This window comes from Monoraphidium neglectum (assembly GCF_000611645.1).
Source record: "Monoraphidium neglectum strain SAG 48.87 unplaced genomic scaffold scaffold00229, whole genome shotgun sequence".
Taxonomy (NCBI): domain Eukaryota; kingdom Viridiplantae; phylum Chlorophyta; class Chlorophyceae; order Sphaeropleales; family Selenastraceae; genus Monoraphidium; species Monoraphidium neglectum.
The window spans coordinates 8,106-29,682 of record NW_014013399.1 but is presented as its reverse complement, the minus strand read 5'-3'; the positions used below and the strand labels follow the sequence as shown (position 1 = coordinate 29,682).

At 60.4% G+C, this 21,577-nt stretch overlaps 4 protein-coding genes across 4 annotated transcripts in view; 2 read left to right on the top strand and 2 right to left on the bottom strand.

Moving 5' to 3' along the window:
• The window catches only part of MNEG_2110 (pyruvate dehydrogenase kinase), a gene marked incomplete at both ends in the record, with an annotated part of 2,171 nt that extends 1,758 nt beyond the window's left edge, over window positions 1-413 (bottom strand). Inside the window, one exon of the mRNA XM_014049417.1 lies at window positions 306-413. Coding sequence (XP_013904871.1) covers window positions 306-413 — 108 coding nt within the window. The remainder of the gene's footprint in view (window positions 1-305) is intronic.
• Window positions 414-2,161: 1,748 nt separating this feature from the next.
• Window positions 2,162-9,244, top strand: MNEG_2109 (putative serine/threonine-protein kinase pats1; the record flags this gene model as incomplete). The annotated part of the gene is made up of 18 exons (XM_014049416.1): window positions 2,162-2,332; window positions 2,815-2,921; window positions 3,223-3,397; window positions 3,666-3,808; window positions 4,010-4,148; window positions 4,370-4,597; window positions 4,794-5,003; window positions 5,295-5,375; window positions 5,616-6,047; window positions 6,304-6,442; window positions 6,801-6,999; window positions 7,220-7,310; window positions 7,571-7,714; window positions 8,090-8,138; window positions 8,318-8,334; window positions 8,587-8,664; window positions 8,842-8,869; window positions 9,060-9,244. 18 exons carry the CDS (start codon window positions 2,162-2,164, stop codon window positions 9,242-9,244), a joined length of 2,616 nt encoding a protein of 871 aa, XP_013904870.1.
• A 4,016-nt stretch (window positions 9,245-13,260) lies between these two features.
• Window positions 13,261-14,181, top strand: MNEG_2108 (hypothetical protein; the record flags this gene model as incomplete). The annotated part of the gene is made up of 1 exon (XM_014049415.1): window positions 13,261-14,181. One exon carries the CDS (start codon window positions 13,261-13,263, stop codon window positions 14,179-14,181), a length of 921 nt encoding a protein of 306 aa, XP_013904869.1.
• Window positions 14,182-18,527: 4,346 nt separating this feature from the next.
• On the bottom strand, window positions 18,528-19,527 carry MNEG_2107 (hypothetical protein; the record flags this gene model as incomplete). The annotated part of the gene is made up of 3 exons (XM_014049414.1): window positions 18,528-18,651; window positions 18,937-19,132; window positions 19,413-19,527. 3 exons carry the CDS (start codon window positions 19,525-19,527, stop codon window positions 18,528-18,530), a joined length of 435 nt encoding a protein of 144 aa, XP_013904868.1.
• Window positions 19,528-21,577: the final 2,050 nt, after the last annotated feature.

Here is a 21,577-nt window from a genome sequence, read left to right as displayed (position 1 = left end):
CATGCAGCTGCGGTGGGGAGTCCGCGAGCAGCGCTGGCGGGCGCGGCGGGGCCGAGCCGCAGTGCAGGCTGCATGGGTTGGGGCCCCGGGCCGGCATGAGAGGGTGTGTGTGCTGGCGTCGTGGGGCGGCGCGACGCGCGACATTTTCGCCGCCACTGCAAACGGCCAACCATGTCAGAGCAAGCGCATCTCTGGCGAGGCGCGCAGCGCCCTCGGCCCTGCTGTACCGCTCGCCGCCCCCGCACCATGTACTTCAGGCTGACGCCCGTCTGCCGCTTCAGCGCATGCGCAAAGATGTCATCCACGATGGCGCGCGGCACCGAGTCGGCCAGCCTGGTCCCGCTGCTCCGTGCGGCGCCCAGCGCCGCCGCGCGGACCGCTGCGCGCGCCATCGCGCCCGTCATAGCTGCCATTACCGGTATGCTTCTGCATACACGAAGGACTTGCAACACTAGACTGACATCCTGACAGCTGATCTGCTGGTGTGGCCACCCACGGGACTGCTTGCCTCAAACCCCGTAGTTGGCTTTCTGCCGCTCCGTTTCAACATGATAAGACATATTTGCGCAGTGATACGGTGCAATTGTGGTTCGATGCAGAGCTGGCGCGAAGGATCAAGCCCTACTCGGCGTGAAAGGCGTACGGTAGCAATCACAGCAGGCGCAGCTGATGACATACAATTCATCAAGTACATTCTTCAGCTTTGTGTGATGCCGCAAACCTGGTGTTGCGCAATGATCGCGCAAGCGAGAATCTCGCCGCCGTTTCCGCACTGGCGCCGCTTTCAGGATTAATGAGTGCATGGTACACACATTTATGTCATCATTCGTGACCACTTTTGACAGTCAAGCAGACATGGCAGGCACCCCTCCGCCACGCATCGGTCAAACACCTGCTACTGACAGGTCAACACAACAGCGTCCTCGGCTGGCGCACAGGGGCTTGCAGAGGTGCTCTCCCTGCTTGGAACACCCACGTGTCTAGGTCCACCAGCCACTATATCATGTCGACACATGAGCCCTGTGTATAACTTGAATGAGGCCGCGCTCGTTCAATTGTGGTGATGAGGATTGCACAGCTGCACGCCCACTAATCAAGTATTCGACCTCTGCGGCTTTGCCTTTGACCACGGGCTGCTACCGCTCAGTGCATCTTGGCCCTGCTGTGGTTTTGCTTGTTGGGCCAGTGACGGGCAGAGGCCGTGCTAGGGCTTTGCGCCTGCGCCAAAACGCTGTGCATGCTGCGCAAGGCCACTGGATATCCAGTACGCTTGAGGGGGCTTGTGCGTTGCCTGGACAGCGCGAGCATGCTGTGGTACTCTTGCAACACACAATTTCCAGCTTCAGCGGGGAGGTGGGCGCAATTGGCAAAATCCATGGGTTGACAATTTCCCACAAGAAGGGGGAAACCTTGGGTTTTGGCCTTGTTGCACCCTCACACGTAACTGATTCTCAGCACCTCATTTTAAAGATGAACCCTGGCCTTCTATGAAGGCTGAAGGTTTCCAAAGTGTTGAGTCCGTCGAGGTGCCACCTGGATTTGACCCCCCCCCCCTTCGTGCCGAACAGCAGGCGTGCGGCTGCACAAAAACGGAGTGTCACTAATAAAATTTATGAAAGCGCTTGCAATACCGGATGCCCGTTGCCCTTCCACACCTTCGGGAGTGCTGCGTGCTTCCGAGATAGAATCCAGAGCGAGATTCAACCCGAAGCCGCCAGCTATACCTTGTTGATTTAATTTTGTCCTTACATGCCACATGTATCAAAAGAATTGCACCCCTCTCGTCGCCCTTTATGATATGGGATCGGTGCAGCTACGTCACCTTCAGTGAATTGCTGTCTATACCATTAACCTGTACGATATAAATATCTAGATAGCCTGATACCCCCTACCACTCGCCTCCGTGCCACTTCGTGGCGAGGTTCAGAGGTCTCGCAGGGCGGGCCGTGCGGTCACAATCCAGGCATAAGCGAGGTAAGGCGTGAGTGCACGTCCAACATCATTTCATGCGAGCATATTCGCACCAGCAGCCGGCCGCCGACCCAAGCGCGTCGCGAGCAAGCATGGTTGACGGACGCATGTCAACACAACCACATTTGTTCTGTTTGATTGTGTCGAAGGCTGCCGCCCCAAACGCCATGAATGTATCCAGGCTGCTGCGATGGGCAATTGTGGCTCAAGTCCCGCGGTCGAGGACAGCGGCGCGTGTGACTCGGCCGAGCGCGACGCGGCGGCGCTGAAGCCCGCGCTCAAAAAGGGCGCCCCCTGTGTCACGTCCGCGGAGGCGCGGCGGTCGCCCCCATCCGCCATGAGCAGCGTCGGCGGCCGCTCGGTGCGCATCAACTCCGTGGTCAGCGCCCACAGCCCCATGGCGCGGCCGGCCGCGCTGGTGGAGCGAATCCTCAGCGCCACGTCATCCCTCGGGAGCAGGTCCTCCAGCGTGCAACTCGAAATCATACCAAAGGCACGCGGGCGCCGCCGTGGCGAGCATGGTTTGCCCAGCGCGGCTTGATGCGCGCATGAAACCTGCCTCTCCATTTTCCGCTCTACGAGCGCAACTCGTCCAATCTCGGTCCACCCGACGCCGCGAGGGCAACTCCTGGCAGCGGCACCCATCCCCCGCCCTCTCCACCGCCATCACTCACCCAGCCACCTTTTCAAGCAGGAATGCGTTCATACAGCAACCCCTCAACCCGCACAAAAGCGCTCCACCCCTCCGCCTCCACCAGGCAACTCCCATACTTGCCCACTCATTCCTCATCTCCGACTTCAAAGCGGCTTGCTGCCCTCGCACCCAACACGCCTCGCACACAGCTGGAGGCCCTGCAGCAGGAGCTGGCCCTCATCAGCAGCCACGCGCTGCTGGCGCTGCCAGATGCGGCAGAGGTGGTGGCACAGCACGTCAAGGCGGACGCGGTCGGGTGGGTCGCGCACACACCCTCTAGTACGTGTTATCGTGGCCCGCGTGAGCCTGTCTGATCGGGGTGCGTGCGAGGATTGAGTACACCGGCACAGCGGTTCCATGCTTTGTGCAGCTAGCAAGCAAGGAAGCATGCAGTGACCTAGCGCGGGATGGTGGTGTTGTGCTGTTTGTGTTGTTGGGTGGCTGCTTCAAGTGGATGAACTGTGACAGCCTGGCGCAGCCTTGCACCTGGGCTTTGGCTTTTGATGGCTTGCCACATCAGCTGTTGCCCGCCACACCGTCCAACGCCGCCCCCTCAGGATATTCGCATTCGCTGACGACGAGCCTAGCTGCGCCGCGCTGCTGGCTGCCGCCGGCAGCGGGGCAGCCGCGCTGGAGCGCAACACGGTCGTGCGGGGCGCCGGCTGGAGCACCGTGCGGCTGGCCGACTCGGGGGCTGGGCGCCTCGCGATCTCTGACAGCTCGGCCTGTGAGGTACGTGAGGCCCTGCGTGCAAAGAGCTGAGAAAGTGCTAAGAAGGCAAGGGCACTACACGCTGTCTGCTGTGTGCCTCCTCGCCATGCAATGCATGGCCTGCGTTGCAGGTGTGCGCTCTGGTGCCTGAGTTTGCGCCTCCAGACCCATCCATTCATCTTCAAAGCATCCTGCTATCATGGGCACCATCCCAAGCAAATCGGCTCACTCACAGCCCCTTGACCTGCACCCAATGACCATGCGGCTCACATGCAATGCACCTTTGCAGGACAGCCTGCCTCTGGACATTGCCCTGCTGCACGCTGAGGCAGGCCTTAGAAGCTACCTGGCAGCCGCGATCGGCCCCAAGGACCACCCCCTGGGGGTCCTGCTCCTGGCCAGGGAGCGGCCCGGTGCCTTTGATGACCGCAGGTGCGGCTCCATGCCGTGCGACGCCAAGCTCAATCGACTGCCTGGCTGGTTTTCTTCACCGTTGCTGCACTGAGTCAGCTGATCAGAAGTGCACCAGCAGGTTTTTGCAGGCTTGGGCTGCCTGAGCAATGCTGTTGCAGCAGTCGTGATCCAAGGGCTCACAATCGTCCTTGCCTTTTCTCCTGCCACACTCCGCGACAGCTCCCACCTCTGGCTGAGCGCCGCCGCCACGGGGCTGCTGCAGCACGTGCGGCCGGCGCAGGTGGCGCAGGCGGTGCGCATGATGCGTGCCATCGACGACGCGGGCGACCCCGTGTCGGCCATCAGCGCCGTGCTCCAGGTGGGTGGCTGGGTGTGGGGTGGTGCGGTCACATATTGGCGTCCAACTTGCTGGGCAGAGCACCTTCCAAAATCTCGATCTTGCAGGAGGGGCTGCGAGCCTGTAATCGAGCTGTGCAGCAATCCTCACGCAGCACACTTTACACACATGTAGATAAACGCACATGCGCACACACACACACACACACACACACACACACACACACACATCCGCGCATGCAGAGTGCTGGCCGCTTCATGTGGCGCGCCACCAACATCTGCATGGGCGTGCGCCTCGCCCTCGTGGAGGACGACGGCGCAAACGCCCTCGTTTTTGAGTCTGAGCGCGCCACTGCCTGCAAGGGCGACCCCAACGTGTCGACGGGCAGGAGCGTCGTGCTGTCGTCGAACCCCTCTGCTGACGTCAACGTCAGGGAGCTGAAGCTGGAGAGGACGTTGCTTGCCAGCGCGGTGAGGGCAGCCCTGGTGTGAATTGCCGAAGATCAAGCTCACACAACGCACCAGCCAGATCAAGTGTGACATGCCTGTGATCAACTGTACTTGTGCTGCCCGTAGGTTGCTTGTCGCCGATCACAATTTGTTCAGCACACCAGCCACATTTTTCCACAACAGCCTTCCGTACTGTACCTCCGCCCACAAACAACAGGTGCTGCAGCGCAAGGCCCGCTTCATCAAAGACTGCGCCTCGTACATGCAAAATTGCCCCAGCCCCGCGCGGGACGTGTTCACGCACGCGTCGCAGGCGGTGTCGTCGCTGGTGGTGGTGCCGCTGATCATGGGCGAGGAGTCCCTGGGGGCGCTCTACTTCACGCAGGAGACGCCCTGCGACTTTTCAAACATCCAGGACGCCCTGCTGGTGTGCCGCATTTCTTCGAGAGACTGGGCAACACGACATTGCGGCCCTGGCCTAGGGTTCACGCCAAATTGAATTCATCTTTGCGCTTGATGCGCTCGCCGCCTGGCATCTCCACACACGCTCTCTTCATTTTCATCTGACCCTTCAACTTCAACCACTTGAGTCGTGTGCCTGCCATTCGCAAATGCATGCTCGCTGCAATGTTGTGCATCAAATGCGTGAAGGTTGTTTCTGCATCCCGCTGGCACGATTGCGCCACTTATCATTTTGCTGCCTCCGCTGCCGTTGCAGGGTTTTGTGCACTCCATGACCCTCACACTTTGGAACAAGCTGTCTGGGGAGATGGACATGCTCAAGTTAATGGTTGAGGAGGTAAGGCTGCTGTGATCTGCTGTTGCAGGCTGGGATGTTATTTGTTTTACTTGTGATTTTTTTGGACTGGGGCAGGATATCGTCAAACGGTCACCAGTTCGATCGTCCTTTGATAGTCAGGCAAAGCTGCACGCTTGTGCCAGCCAGCAATTTCGAGCTCCCACTGTGGTGGTCATGCGCCTGGCCTTCAACCCCCCCCCCCCTCCAACAACCCCAACCAACCTCCGACAACCCCGCTAGGTGGAGCGCAACAGCATCTTGGATCTCTCCAGCGTCTGCGGCTCAATCAAGTCACCCCGCGGCTCCAACCGACCCCCCGGCCGCGCGGCCAGCCGGACGTCATCCGAGTTTGGGGCCGACGCTGCCGGCGGCACGGGCGGCGGCGCCCTGCCGCCGCACATGGGAACCGCCGGCACCGACGACTCGTCGGACTCGCACGAGCCAAGGGACGTGCCCGCGGGCCCGGTCTCAGCACGCCTGTCCAAGGTCAGCAGTAGCCGGCTGTGCACCGAGGCAATGCTCAAGGTGCTTCAGCAGGAGATCCGGAAGAACAGGAGGCGCAGCAGCCTGCTCAGCTTCCAGTCGGATCTCGTGATCCACGAGCCACTGGGACGCGGCGGGTTTGGGCATGTGTACCGCGGCACGTGGCACACGACACCAGCGGCGGTCAAGGTGGGTGCAGGTTTCTTGCACGGCAAGGCGTTGACGAGCATGGGCGATAAGGTGGCTTTCCTTGGAAAATTGGCAGTCGTGCCTTCTAGGGAGAACTCACGTGTTGCTATAGAATAGCGATTGCGGATACAGGTGTCGCGCGGCAGCAAAACTGGTGATGGCAGACTCACATGAACCTGGGGCCACATGGTCAGGTTTGAAGGAGAAGACCTATTGTCCTTGCCACAACGTTTTTTGTGACGCTCTTTCACCGCAGGTCATGAATGCGCGCGCAAGCGACATGGAGGCGGTATCAGATGCAATGGAGATGGCGGTGCTGTCCAGCGTGCAGCACCCCAACATTGTGCAGGTCTACTGCTGCCTGACTGATATGATAGAGGTCAAAGGAGATGAAGGTGAGCAATTGAATTGTGCGTGTGTGCGTGTGTGCGCGCGTGTGCATGCGTGTATATTCTAAGAAATGCCAGAGCAAGAAAGGAGGCTAGAAGGGATGGAGGGAAGGACAGAGGGAGGCAGCATGTTCCAGCCTGCCACTGCCTGTCAGAACTGCTCTGTCGCTTCTCTACAGCACGCTTGCATGCAGTGCGCTTGCGGTTGTTGCCAGAACTCCTAGCAGGGCGCCAGCCCCTGCAAAGAACCCCAGCGTACTTTGAATTCTGGACGAGCTGCTATTCCCTTCTTTGCCACGCCCTGATGATGACGCTTCACCCCAACTCGTTTATCCTGTGCAATCCCTGGCACCACCCTCATGAGGCGGTTCCCCGCGCACCCGCGCTGCCGACGCCAGCGTGACGAGCGGCGGCAGCGGCCCAGATGCGCACCTGAGCGACTCCGCGCGCAGCGCGGTGCTGGGCGGCGCGGCGCCGCCGCGCTACAGGCGGGCGCTGCCTGGGGAAGAGCTGGGGGAGGACGCTCGGACGTACAACATCGTAGTCATGGAGTACTGTGACAGGTGGGTGCGCTGACGGACGGGTGTGTGGACAGCGCGGGGACCCTAGGCTGCAGTTGCCGTGCGGTACAAGGGGCGGTTGTTGTCGAGGCGAAGTCGGCAGGAGGGGGTCGGCAGGGGGGAACACAGAGCATGCAGCGAGTGTCACGAGTGTCACGAGTGTCACGAGTGTCACGAGTGTCACGAGGCTGATTGTGCGTGCTGTGAATACTCAATATCGCAGGGGGACGCTCAAGGCGGCGGTGCAGGCCGGCGTGTTCCACCAGCCCCTGGAGGGCGGCGCCATCGGCGTGGACCTGGCCGCCGTCGTCAGCGTGAGCGCCCCAGAGCTCAGCGCAGGGCGCACACACGCGCCCCGCGGGGTGGCACCCTCTGCCTGGGGTTTGCTCTCGAGCCATGCTGCGTTTGCAACAATACCTGCACTGCAGTTTAGCCAAATTGTCCTCGCGCGCCTCGAACCCAACATAAATTGTATAGCTTTGCTCACGAGTATCAGATGCCTGCGTAGCGCGCGCACACTCAAACACCTACCTGCCTGCTGAGTGCACGCATACCTGCACACAATCTACAACAGGTCCTCCTGGACGTGGCGCACAGCCTGCAGTACATCCACCGCATGCACCTGCTGCACTCTGACGTCAAGCTTGACAACGTGCTGCTCAAGAGCGACCCCTCGCGCCCCTCGGGGGTCACGCCCAAGCTTGCGGACTTCGGCCTGGTGGGTGGCGGGTGCGGGCTCTACCCTGGGGCCGCACTGCAAAGTTCTGCCGCGGCTTCAAGACAGCTTCAGCATGACTTGGTAGCAGGTGGCCAGCAAGTGAGCGACGAAACGCCACGCTGCACAGCACAACGTCCCAACCCAGTCAGGGGGCCATGTTGCAGGGGTTGCTGCTGACCTTGTATGGACAAGCACCTGGCATTTGGTGGCGCCAGACCTCTCTCCAACCACTGATCAGAGAGAGACAGAGCGAGAGAGAGAGAGAGAGAGAGAGAGAGAATACGCTGACGCCCCTACCAACCACTGATGCTTATCCCCACCACCTATTTTCTTGCCGTTGCCTGTGCACACTTTTCCGTGGCCTCTAACCTGCAGGCCAAGATCTTGAAGGAGGACGAGCATGTGATCAACCACAGCGGAGCTGGTGGGTGAGATGCGTCAAACAACCAGCAAGTGCACACTGCATCAGCAGTTCTGCGCGACATGCTGACAGGGATTCTGGGCAGTCTGGTCAGGATCAAGAATTGTGGTGTGCTGAAGTCTTCAACACACTTGACGATCAATGATGATGTTCCTTGTATCTGCCACCTCCACCACCGACAGGGACCGTGACTCACCTGGTGGGGGTTTGGGACTACAGCTGCATAATCTGAAGCTGAAATATAATGGTTTAGAAGTGGACCTGTTGCATGCTCCAATGACACACGCACGCAAGGCAGTGCGTGCGCGGACACGCGCATGAGGGCGCACCTGCCCACGCCTAAGTGCAATAACATGCACATGCGATCACTCACACATGCATGCGCATCGCCCCTGCCCCTCACGCCCCTGCGACCCACTCACACACATATGTGCGCACACTTGCATCCTAGGCCCCGGAGATGTTCCGTGCTGGCAGCCACATCACCACAGCCGTTGACGTCTACGCATTTGGCATCATGATGTGGGAGGTGAGCACATTCAATTGTACGTGACCGGCTGCACGCAAGATGTTGGGTTGCTCCTCCTTTGCGTGCCTTGATAGAACCCATGGACTTGATTGAACCCCACCTGCAACGGGCTGTTTGCATCCTCCAGGATGTCAACTGACGATTAGTGCCTCTGCCTCCTCATCTGCCCCCCCGCAGTTCTACACGCAGAAGAAGCCCTACGCAAGTGCGTGCCTGTGGTGGGGGGGGGGGGGGGTGGACCGCTGCTCGTTGGCTGGTAAAAGAAATCGATACATGAGAGGGTTGCAGGTGATGATGCCGACACTGGTCCACACCGGGCCTCTCTTCGTTCCACTGGACCCTTGCACTGAAATCGGCAACACCTGCTGGGCGTCGGAACGCCAACGCTGCCGCAGATCTCGCGCGCGACGCCATCATCGCCCGCGTGCTCAAAGGGGCGCGCCCCAGCTTCCCCTCGGGTCCGCCGCAGCCCTACGTTCAGCTGGCGTCCGCGTGTTGGGCCACCGACCCCGCCATGCGCCCCGCCGTTGCTGACATTATCACGAGCCTGCAGCGCATGGCTGCTGACATGGCGCATTAGTTTCCAGTGGCATGAACACTGACGGTGACGGCCAGTCCCTGGGCTTGCTGCTGGTCTGCCGTGCGCCGCACAGTCCCAGCTCACAGCCGTGATACACGCTCGGGCCCGCTGCTCGGCGTTTGCAGGCTGCGAAACGGCTGCGGGCGATGGGGGTCATCAACAGGTGTGAGGACTTCGTTTTTATCAGGCACCTTGACCTTTTGTCACGCACATCTCTGCAATGCCTACCCCTTCGAGTATCTCAAGGCACGGTGCTGATTGACACTTCGACGCGCCTCCCCCCTCACATGCTAGCGTGTGGCACACCCATGTTTAGCTGTGCCCTAGACCATCTCACCGGCCGCAGCAATTTGCGGTGTGCCCCAGCTACTGGCGGCCTGGTGAGAAGCAAGCGGGTGCTGCAGATTAAAAGTTGCAAACCATTAGCTCTGGCCGCCTGGCGCATGGCGCCGGCCTTGACGCGCATGCATGCATTGGACATGATATTGGCAACACCTCAGGTCTGCTCAGTTTGAGCGCTGACACAGAGGAGGCCAGGGCCGCTGGATTCTCTTCCAAATGGCGCCGTTTTCACGCAGCAACGCGAGGAGTCCGCAGCGGCTGCGCCTGGCGCAGTGCCGTTTGCGTGCGACGCGCGCCCCAAGCCTTGGCAGCCCACAGGCAATGCATAATCTCAGGCTTGATGCGTTTGCCATTCACGATCCCTTAATCCTTTCGCAAGTGATGTTCAAGAGTGCCTGTTCTGCATCTGATGAGTTTACACTCATCCTCGTTGACAGACCTACAAGATGAACCTGGGCTTGCATCACGACACTTTGAAAAATAAATTAGAGGGAGCCGCCAACGCCGTCATGCGGGCCGCGCTGGCCGGCACGGCGTACGCCGTGCTGGCTCCGCGCGTGCATGAGATGGATGCGATTGAAGCACTGTGTACTTGCGCCGACCACGCTCTGTGTACTTGCGGTACCTGCTGCGAGTCGCACAGCCGTTTGCGGCCAAAATCTTCCCTTAACATTGTTGCGGCGTGACTCTTGCCTGTTGCACAGGCAACAAGAAACCGGCATGCACAGCATTTGCTAGACGTGATGTCGCTTGAGCACAGCCCACATCCCTGTGGACCCGCCAAAGCTGTACCCGTGCACCGCGTTTGCCTGAGCTCCAGCACGGGCGCACATGATGCCGCGCGCTCTACGGCAGCACTGACGGGGCCTCACGCACTAGTTGCGCGCGACACGGCACTTGCCGCTCGACTAAAACACACAACTTGCACGCTGCAGAGTCACAAGATTGTTGTGTGTCTATGCGTTTTTTGACGCACGCTGTGCACAGCGCTTGGTGGGCAGGGGACGTTGTGAGGTTTTAATGAATGGCGTCAGAACCCCCGGTACCGCCCAAACCCTACGTCTTTGATGGACATGAGGCTGCATCTGGCCCCTCATCAATTCTGTGTGGCTGGAGGCATTGCAGCGCAATTTCCCAGCTGTTTTCAGGGTACATGCCCTACGTGCACCAATGGGGCATTCCGACCCCACCAAGGTTGCACGACCTAATCCACACACACACTACCAACGTCTGGCTTTGTTTCGGCACCAAGATGCCGAACTCACTCGAACTGGCCCCGACAAACCTGCAACACAAATGGCGCGCAGTGCGTGCGCGTGAGATGACACTGTGGCGCGTATGTGTGTGGCTGTTGTCTGTTGCCGTTGGCGGCACAGCTGGCTGGATTTGGCTTTATATTGCCTTGTTTGCACCTATGACGCACGCTTGGACGGCAAGTGAATTTGCAATGGTGCGACTATCAGTGGGTTGGGCGGTTGCCACGAGCCTGATGTTCTGAGGGGCTCCGGGCACAGCACAACAGGGTGAGAGCTTTATGACACCCCTGTTGCAGACACAAACTTGTGAACCCTGCCGCCACGCCTTGCTGCCCCCCCTGCCTCTTTACCGTATACATCTTCGACCACTTCTGTGCAAGCCCCTCATCAACCGCCAACGCACGTGCCTTGAAGCTCTTCTATTTGTCAACATTGCGAGCCTGTGCAGCAGGTGTTACCCTGGAGCAGTTCAGCGCCCTAACACGTGCACGGGTGCCACTCGCCGCTGCCCTGTGTTCTAGCACATTACACCCACACCCAACATTGGTGCAGCACGGCCAGGCATGCACCCGGTCAAGGGTATTTGCCGACACCCTGATGTGCTCGGTTCAAGCCGGAGCCAGCGGCACCCTGGTCGCATCATCCAAAGCAGGAGACAGCTGGATCAGGCTGCCTCAGCAGCAAATCAGGAACACTGCCGCAAGCGCACGTGCGTAAGGTCACGGGACCTTAAGGTATAAGATCCTGCCATTACTCATTTTCTAAAAGAGCAGAGGGGTTAGCAAATGCATTGCGACTGTCTTGCAAGCCAGCATTGCAGACCCTGGCGCCCGCCTTTGTCAAAAGTTTGCAGCAGTGAACCCAAGCTCAAGGGAGAATGCCATTTTGCACTGCACGGGTGGTTGTTTTCGTTGCACATTGCATGGGCATTGTTATACGTGTAACCCACACATGGCCAGTTGCGCTCGTACCGGAGCAGCAGGTGACAGGATGGTCAATGCGAGTGTCAACAAAACGGTGATGCCGCTCAGGGGCATCCAGGCTGGAGGCAGATGTGCAGGTGTCTGAACCAGGCATGTGGGCACTGTTTGATTGAGTACTATGTGCATTCTTTGAGTGCTGGAGACATGCATGGCTAGCTGCTCCAACACCCAAGCCAAAGAGCAGTGTTTTGGACCAGGTGCCTGCACACGCACCTGCATGCTTGCACCTACCATTGGCACGGCCTAGCTTCCCATCACCCCTTGCGCTGCGCACCCTTATCCTTGGCCATGATCATTCCAGGGCCTTGCATGCAAGATTACGTGCCTGGCGCAGTTAAGGTGCCAGGTGTGCGCGGAGGTGGCGAGCGACCGTCACCTCCAATGACTTCAGCCGCATGGCGCCAACAGGGAACTCTGACCGGCGATTTTGGCCGGCTGGCCAGCATTCACCTCTGCAATGGCGAGCACTGCTGATGGTAGATCCTTTGGGCCATGGCTTGTTGCCTATAGGGGCTCTGGTTGAGCTGCCAGCAATGGACCCGAACGAGCGCGCGCCTGGCCCCGGCACCCACTGACATAATTGATGAGCCCTCTTTCCCAGGGCGCCTGCCTGGACTAGGTTCCAGCCTCCGCCCACCTTCCAGGGGCTCGACGGAAGCTGTTTTGTGTATCCAGATCATCAAAAGGTGAGGTGACGCTTCAGACGTGTGGGGCTAGAAAGTTTTCGGCGCAGTTGCTGGTTGGCATGGTCACTTGGTGCCGATGTGGCTCCCAGGGTTCTGGGCCGTACTTGCGGGTCTGGGCAAAATAGTTCACCCAAGACCTATAATTGCGTAGATTTCGTGCAGGTTCCTCACGCTTGGGCTGTGCACACAGCCATCTGGCACTCCAACACGCTGTTGGGATTTGAGGTGGCTGGCATTGCAAGAAAGTGCGAAGTTCAGCTGAGAGTGACCATGCAGCTGCTCGCCACTAGAAAATGCGGTAACCACCGTTGATGCGGTAACCACCGCAGCATACATTGACGTTTACCCGTCATTCGACAGGCCGTCATTTGTCGTGAAGCAACGCGATTCAATCATCAACAGATCCGACGGAGTTCCGGAATTTGCGCTCCTGCTGCGCTTTAGAAGGCTTTTGCTGCTTCCGAGACCATTATCGTGACAATCACGCTCAAATCGCATCGACGTGGTACGGTGAGCTTACGAAAACGATCAGCGGGGCCGGCTGTGGTGTGTCACTCACGCGTCACCAGGCGCGGGAGACCTGCCAGAGCCGCATGGACCTGGCCGCGGCCGCACTGCTGGGCGTGTCTGTGCAGGGCTTCTTGAGATCATACATCTATGGTTGGGCGTGTGGCCTTCTTTGCTGACAGGATTGGACCTCAATCCCTCCATCCCAACGCAGAGCGCGCCCAGCACGAGAGCACTGAAGTATGTCGTCGTTCGCACGCACCCACCTCCTTGCCCTTCTACTGGCAGTCGCCACCACCGCCTCGCTGTCCGTCTGCTTACCCGTGGCCGCGGCCCGCTGCGGCCCCCTTGAGGCCTCAGTCCAAGAGCCCCGCGCCACGCGGCGTCTGCTTCAACCAGGCGGCGGCGCGGGCGGTGGCGGCATGATGGGTGGCGGCATGATGATGTGGCCGCCCATGATGGGCGGTGGTGGAATGGGCGGCGGTGGCTTGCGCAACCCACCTGGCGGCGTGGGCGGCGGCGGCATGCAGCAGGGCGGCGGCATGGGCGGTCCGCCTGGAGGGATGGGTGGTGGCGGCATGCAACAGGGCGGCCGCATGGGCGGGGGCGGGGTGGGCGGCGGCGGCATGCAACAGGGCGGCGGCATGGGCGGCCCGCCTGGAGGGATGGGTGGTGGCGGCATGGGCGGCGGCGGCATGCAGCAGGGCGGCGGCATGGGCGGCCCGCCTGGCGGCATGGGCGGGGGCGGCATGGGCGGCGGCGGCATGCAACAGGGCGGCGGCATGGGCGGCCCGCCTGGAGGGATGGGCGGGGGCGGCATGGGCGGCGGTGGCATGCAACAGGGCGGCGGCATGGGCGGCCCGCCTGGAGGGATGGGTGGTGGCGGCATGGGCGGCGGCGGCATGCAGCAGGGCGGCGGCATGCGCGGCCCGCCTGGCGGCATGGGCGGCGGCGAGATGGGCGGCGGCGGCATGCAGGGGCCTCCTGGCGGCATGAGTGGCGGAGGCTCGCAGCAAGGGGGCACCATGGGCGGCCCGCCTGGTGCCATGGGTGGTGGCGGCATGCACCAGGGCGGAGGCATGCAGGGTGGCGGCATGATCATGGGGTCTCCCATACTGGGTGGGGGCACAGTGGGTGGCACAACGGGTCCTGGCGGCAAGTGAAAAGGCCCTGGAGCAAGCTCAGCTTGGTCATGCACAAGCACTGGCACATGCGCAAATCATGGCCATCACTGCGATCACCTCACCACCTCGCGTGAACTTTTGATGAGTGCAACCTTTTGGCCCTGGCCCGTACAAGGCACTGCGCACACCACAAGGTTCAGTGGACAATCAATGCATTTCCCGTCACAACTCACACCTACGTCGGCCTCAGGAACCAAGGCCGTGTGATCAGAACTGTTCATGAGCACTGCAAAGGCCAGCCTTCTGTGTCCTGCCTGCTGCAGCACTCACCGCCCCGCGCCGCCCGGCGGCCGCCCTTTTGCTGCTGGCTGCTATGTGTGTTGCTGTGTGCTGGCTTGCTTTGTTCTTCTCTTGCACACACCTGCATGATCAAATGTTTTATGTCTGACCGCAACGAGGGACACGACGGATATTTGTATAGCACTTCGGTGGCTTTGAGGCTGTGCCCACATGACGTCCATGTAATCACACATGTATGCTGTGACTGTGCGGCCAGCATGGCTGTGTACTTGAGGCAGCCTGTTTGAGCCTAAACATATGCATGTGTTGCTAATCAGCAACATATGCAAGGCGTTGATTCGGTTACAAAGGAGAATGGTCTCTGATAATTCACAACAACAAACGGCATCAATCACCAGCTGGCGTAGCCCTCCGTCTGCTCCAGACGATCTTGCGCCTTGAAGCACACAGCTCACAGCCTGTGGTGTAGGAAGAAAAGCGCCACCACTCACAGCCTGTGGTGGGGGAAGAAAAGCGCCACCGCTCACAGCACCAGAAACTGGCAAAGAACGGGCGCTGCAACAAGCAGCCTGGAAGATATGCAGCGACCGTGACAGCAGCTGCGAATCCCCACCATTCGTTCGGGCGTGGCGCGCAGAGGCGGCTGAGGCTAGGCTGCTCGCTTTGCCATGGCTCCTGACTCAGTGTCGATGAGCACAGCTTGTGAAGCCAGGCCTTGCATGTACTGAGCCCCCTCCAGGCATCCCAGATACAAGGTTGAAAGCGCGCGGGCGACGCAAGACTGGTTGTGTCATTAGTCAGACTGGGCGTGAAACTAGACAGTCTGCATGCACCATGGGGTGCCTGAGCGTTCATATGCAGGATATCCATGTGGACGCAACACCTGGCTCCAAAATTGGCGCAGAGCAGGCCGCCATGCTGGACCATGCCAGAACCTTGTGCGAGTCGTGTGCATGCTACAACTCTCGTGCAGATCCCAATTAGGGGCGAGTGCATTGTATGATACACTTTCATCCACTAGGCGAAGGGCGGTTCGGCTCCTGGTGGCCACAGGCAGAGGAGCCGTCTGGAGCCCCTCCACACAACGACGTGAAGGTCAGGCCCTCCAGTTTTCAGACCACAGGTTTCACAGGTTGGCCTCAATTATCTCCCGCAGCTTGTCCACCTTTGCGCCTGTCATCTCCGCGAGCTTCTCTCGGCCCCGGTAAAGGTGAAACGTCGGCGCCACCTGCAGGCGCATGGCGAGGGGAGGGCAACCCTTGCATGTGGAGCTGGCAGCGCTCGGCGCGGCACAAAAATGGACTTGAAGGTTGTGATTTTGAGACGAAGCTTCAACGATCCGCTGACAACAAGATTCGAGCAGCTCTATTTCGGTCAAAGTGCAATTCCCCAGCGGCAGCCAAGCAGGATGCATGTGTGGTGCACTTGGGACAACAACCTGCCAAACCCAGCCCGGCCAGGCTCAACCCAGGGCAGACCAGATCATGCAGTCCATGCGTTTCTGCGCATGTACAACCCAGATCACACCTTGATGCCCAGCTGCGTGCCCAGCTCCTTGTTGTCCTTGTTGCAGTTGAACTTGACAATCTTATGGGATCACACCAAGTGAGGCCAGAGCGGTGCCACAATACGAAGGGGGGAGAACGCGGGAGCAAGGGCAGGTGGGGTGAATAGATTTGTGGGTGGACGGGTGAGTCGGTGGGAAAGTGGGGGTAGGGGGAAGGGCCGGGGTGTCGGGCGGCAGGTGGGAAGGTCGGCCAGTGGCGCTCCTGGAAAGTGCGTTGACGTGTCGCGTCTGCCAGGCTGTGCCAAGTGGAAGCTGCACTGGCTGCTCCTGCGCATGCCAGAACAAAACGTATCCGTCCAGAGCGCGCCGGCGCTACGGCAGCGCGAGCAACTGCTGGGCATGAATGTTGAGGCATGCGCTGGCTGCGATTGCAGCAGCGAAGGCGTGCAGCCGTCCCACCTGTCCGCCCCTGGGCTTGAGTTCGTCATTCAACCTGACCAGCTCAGGGTAGATCAGCTGCGATGTGATTCAAGTCAATGTTCCACAGACAAGCGAGGTGGCGGGGTGGCGAGCGCGGATTGTGTGCGTTTGGCTCGAGGGCGCACTGTCTTCAGAGTGCATGGCAAGTGTAAGGCGCAACATACGAGCGCCAGCCGAGACGTGATCACGTAAGCACTCTCACCTTGCATGGGCCACACCAGTCTGTGAAGAAATCAACGCACGTGAGCTTGTCGGCATGCTGATCCAGAAAATCCCAAAAATCCCCCTGCTTAAGCTCATGTAGCCCAGCCTGCCGAGCATTGCATAGGGTGGCACCAAAGGGCAGGGCGAGGTGACGTGGTTGGTTTGAAGCGAGGTATTGACCTGGATAATGGTGATAACGCTGCTGCTGAGGTTGAAGGACATGCATGCGGGTGCAATGCAGCCGCGCGACGCCGGCGGCGCCGGCACCTGCACTGTGGTCGGCGCGTCCCCGCTGGACGCGGCCGGCACGACGCCCTTGCGGAGCCGCTGCTCCGTCGCTGCCGCTATGTTCTGAGCGTTTGCGGCCGCAAATTGCTCTAGCTGGCGCACGGCTTCCTCCCGCGAAGGCGACGCAGCTCGCAGCAGCGCGCTGCGTTGATGTGCGGCACGCCTGCTGGAGGCCACGGCGGGTGCCGCTGGGGCCCTGGCCGGGCGGCAAGAACACATTGTGGCATCAGTGATGCGCCTCATATTCGGCTTCGGGAATGAAGCTTCCAGCTCTGAATTGACGGACAGCGAGCACTGATGAGACTGATGAGACTGCACTGAATGAGATAGACTTGGTGCGAGGTACGGATGAAGGGGGTGTATGTTTGCAAGGATAACACAAGCTCGCAGTTCGGCAGGGCCAATTGAGTCGAGCCCCTACGGTATCGTCGAGTACGTACTGTACAGCACGGGAGATCACCCCCAGTCTGCAGGCCGCAGCTTATCAGGTGGGTCCAACCTGAGCAAATGATGCACAAAACACTGACCAAAACGTTTCAGCGTGATCACCATCAGCATGCCATCGCCACCAACAGGACTGCCATTGCAGGAGCGAGTGTGACATCGCTATGGGCAAGGGAGGGAAGGGAGGTCTGGATGCTGTTTCGTTTTGCGCCATCTTGCTGGTTTGTGCACGCTGCGGCACACGGCCTTGAGCACCACACAATCCATGAGCACCACACAATCCATGACGAGGCAAAGATGCGCTTTCTCTCCGATTACATAGTTGGCGTCAGATTGGAGACCATGCATCCAGTCAACACGTCACATCATCACCCCTGTGTTGCAACTGGTGTGCGCTTGTTCACACATGTACAAAAGGCGCAGCACAATCGCGCCATGTACTTCCACAACTTGCACCCTCAAGCAGGCGAGTCGCTGCGCCTGCAAAGACGAGTGACCCGGCTCACAACACTCCATCGGGCACAGCAGGGGTGTCAGGTACACTATGATGGCGACCACATCCAGGTGTCCATCCTTCCCTTGCGATGGTGGGTGCTTCACCTCACCTCGCCGAAGCGCGAACGCAGAAACGCAGCTCAGCAAAAAGTTCAGCCGTGCAGCAAGCCCCTCAACACTTGATCAGCGACCCCAAACACGGGCACACCGGACGGTACGTCACCAGCAGTCCGAGCTGGGTGACTTGGAAATCGAGAATGCGGCCGCAGGGCCAGCGCCTGCTCGGCGCCACCCTAGGTGATTATGCGGCCTGCATTTGTCTGATGTCATGTGTGTGCTGATGGAATTCCCCTCGCCCTCACTACACGATGATGAGTTGCGAACATCCATAAATGTGACAACAGCCCCGCCTCTTCATCCCCCCTTATCTTCCTTCCCACCCCGCAACCCATCCATGCACCCCGGGCTTGCAGCTAGCCAACAAGCCGCATGCAATCAAACATCAACCTTGACGCAGCGTGCTGCGCCAAGCAGCCACACGCTGTCAGCTGCAACAGCCAATCGCGCAGTCCTTTGACCCTGGCAACAAGCGCTCTCAGTATGGGGCTGTGGGCTGAGCGGTGTTGTGTACTGCACCCCTCCTGATCGCTCGGGTCGCGCAGCAAGCTCACGTAACACCCAGCGTCTGCAGTATGGTGTTGTGCAGCGGGTCCGCCACGTGCTGCAGCAGCAAGGTGACGGGGCCCTTGCCGGTCGCAATGCCAGCCAGGCACACGCCAGCAAACGACACCCTGTGCAGAACGACAAGGTGTGTGTGTGTGTGTGTGAGGGGGGGCACGGGTCGCACGGATGCCACACAATGCACTGCTGGACTGATTCGCGTTGAATCAGGGCATGCCTGTGCCGCACCGCACCCACGTGCTGCACACACGTGCACGCATATGTGCACCGATCGCCACCTACCACGCACATGCGTGCATGCACACACACATGTATAGTGGTACATGCATCCACGTGTGTGCACAGGCGCCCGCTGCACCCTCTCCAGTTGCCAGCCATCTTCCTGCCCCCCTCACATTGCCAGGCGCCCGTTCCTCAGCTCCCTGGACTTCATGCTATCCAGCTCGCGCCGCGTCATGTCGCGCTGCGACCACCACCAGCCGCCCGCCAGCCAGCCCGGCAGGCCGCCCAGCCACGATGCCCACACGCCCAGGCCTGGGGGCGCGCCGTCGCGACGGGCCTTAGTAAGGCCCATGGGGTCGAACTTGTCGCCTGATAGGTGCCGTAGGCGGGCGGGTGTGGTTGGGCCAGCAGGCAGATGGCACAAGGCTGGTTTGCTTGCAGACTGAGTTGGCCCCATGAAAGGCAGAGGCAGGCGGGCAGGCAGGCAGGTAGGCAGGCAGGCAAACGGCACCTGATACATTGTGATAAAACGCAGTATGCCTCGGGAGGATCAGCAAACCCGGAGATCATGCACGCCTTGAAGATGAACAGGCGGCAAGCAGCGCCACCTGGTCAAAGCATCGTCAAACGTGCGGGTGGTGGTGCGCACCTGGGTAGGCCCGCCGGTTCATGTCCTCCTCCCCCCACAGGGCAGCCATCCGGTATGTCTCCACCTGGAGGGGTGATGCCGGTGAGGGTGTTATAAGCTTGTGCATGCACACCATCTTGTCTTACTTTGGCGAGTCGCCACACGGCACCCAAACTGCTGCCGACACAAGGCCACAACTTCCGCCAGCGGCCGCGTCGACGCGGGGTCGCTCACAAATGCCAGCAGCACGACAGCCACCGCCGCCCATGGCAGCGCCGCGCCGCTGCCCGCCCACGCCCAGAAGCCCGGGGGCGCGGTGGTCGCCGCCGCGGCTGAGGCCGCGGCGGGGCCATCTGGTGATGGGACAGTCGGGCCGATGGGGCCGACGGTATCGGCGACGATGATGGACAGCACGCCTAGCATGGCCCAGCGCGCGTGGATGACCTCAATCTCCCTGGGCAATGCAGGTACGGCCAGAGGCACAAGTTTCATCAAGCTGGGTCGCCAGGAGAATTGGGTGAGCGCAGCAGCGCCTCAACACAAACCCTCAGGCAGGCGCGTCCCGCGGCCGTGGCGGCCGCGACGGAGCGGCATAAGGCAGGCATCGTTTGCGGCATGCTCACATTCAGGATTCCCTGCCACGCCGTGGGCGAACGCTGAGCGGGCGGCGAGCGTATGGGGTGGCGCGCGATCGTGCATCTGGATCGTTGGCACGTGGCCATGCTTACTGCATTCTGCTGAACGTCTTGCGGTCGCGCTGCCGTAGGTGAAAAGGGTCAAACCCGCTGTCCCTGATGGATGGGAAAAAATCAAGGACATGAAGCGGGTGAAAGGGAGTGCGGCATCACTGCATGTGCAATCAACAGGGTGATTGAGCACAGCGTGGGGGGTGGAAAGACTAGTCTGTCGAGTCAGAGCGGTCCAAGGCGTGCGTGTGCAGGGTTGCAAGGGTTCTGCCATACGGGTCCTTGATGGGCAGGGAAGTGGACAACGTGTGGTGCATCCCCTTGCCGCCACTATAGCCTGGGCTGCGCAACAAAGACCACTTCGCACCCGAACGCAAACGTCACAACAACTCTTTCATTATCATCTCTCCGAAGTACTCCTGCTCACCCTGGAGGCTTCCTTTTGCGTACGCCACCGCCTTGAGCACGCTCCTCTCGCACCTTGGCCCACCGCTGCGCCCACCGCTGCAGACGGGGCGGCCTCGTGGCGGCGAAGATGTTTGAAGCGCGTCGCACAACCGCACACGGGCGGTGCAGCACCGCCTGCAGCCGCCCCAGCTGCATCTGCATCCCGTGATCAAGCTGCGCAGTCCTTGTATATGATAGCTCCCAACGAGCTTGAGTGCCACACAACAAGCGCTGCGTGGAACCACACGATGCGATCGGGACCTCTAAGGCAACGTCATGTTGCGTATCAATGCAATATATTTGTCAAAACGCCAGTCACAACCGATGACTCGCGCTGAGGGCGCGTCCTTGTCACTTGGGTGTGTCAGCAGGACAAACGTGTTGGCGCCAACGCAGGTCATTGGCCTTGGCGCACTATCCACGCTGTATCATATGCGCTGAATTCTCGCGATCTCATTCACGATAGGCGCATGTCAGGCTGCGAAAGCCCAACCAGCAACGAACCACACCTGGCTGCGAACGCTCGCCCTTCGGGCTAGGGTCCCTGCCTCAATTCAAAAGTGCTTGGATTACAGATCCGAGCCATGATCACAGGCTTATCTATGCACGTGGTCCCGGCACGCGTGCCCCAGCCAGCGTTGATGGGGCGGCCCACTGCGTTGTCGCCACAAACGGTGACCGGCGGCCTGCGCCGCTCGCCGACGCCCTGTTGCGCCACCACCGACACCTCCGAATCCGTGCCAGCAGCGCCGCGGCCGCCGCTGCGCCAGCCGCTGCTGGCCAAGCGCACCGGCGTGCCGCCTAGGAGGTGGGCCGCTGAGTGGGCCGGCGCCGCGCCAGGCCGGCAGCTAGCGGTGCGCGCCCGGCTGTCCCGGTGGCCCCGCCGCAGCTGCTCGGCAATATCAGCCGCCTCATCGTCCCACGCACATTGCCATAGCATCACCGCCCACTTTCTTCGCCCGATCTATCCAGCCGTACAACCCCTAATCCCTTGTCCGATGCAGTCCGTTCCGCCGGTCTACCGCTCCCGCCCCACAGCGCCCACGCCCGCCC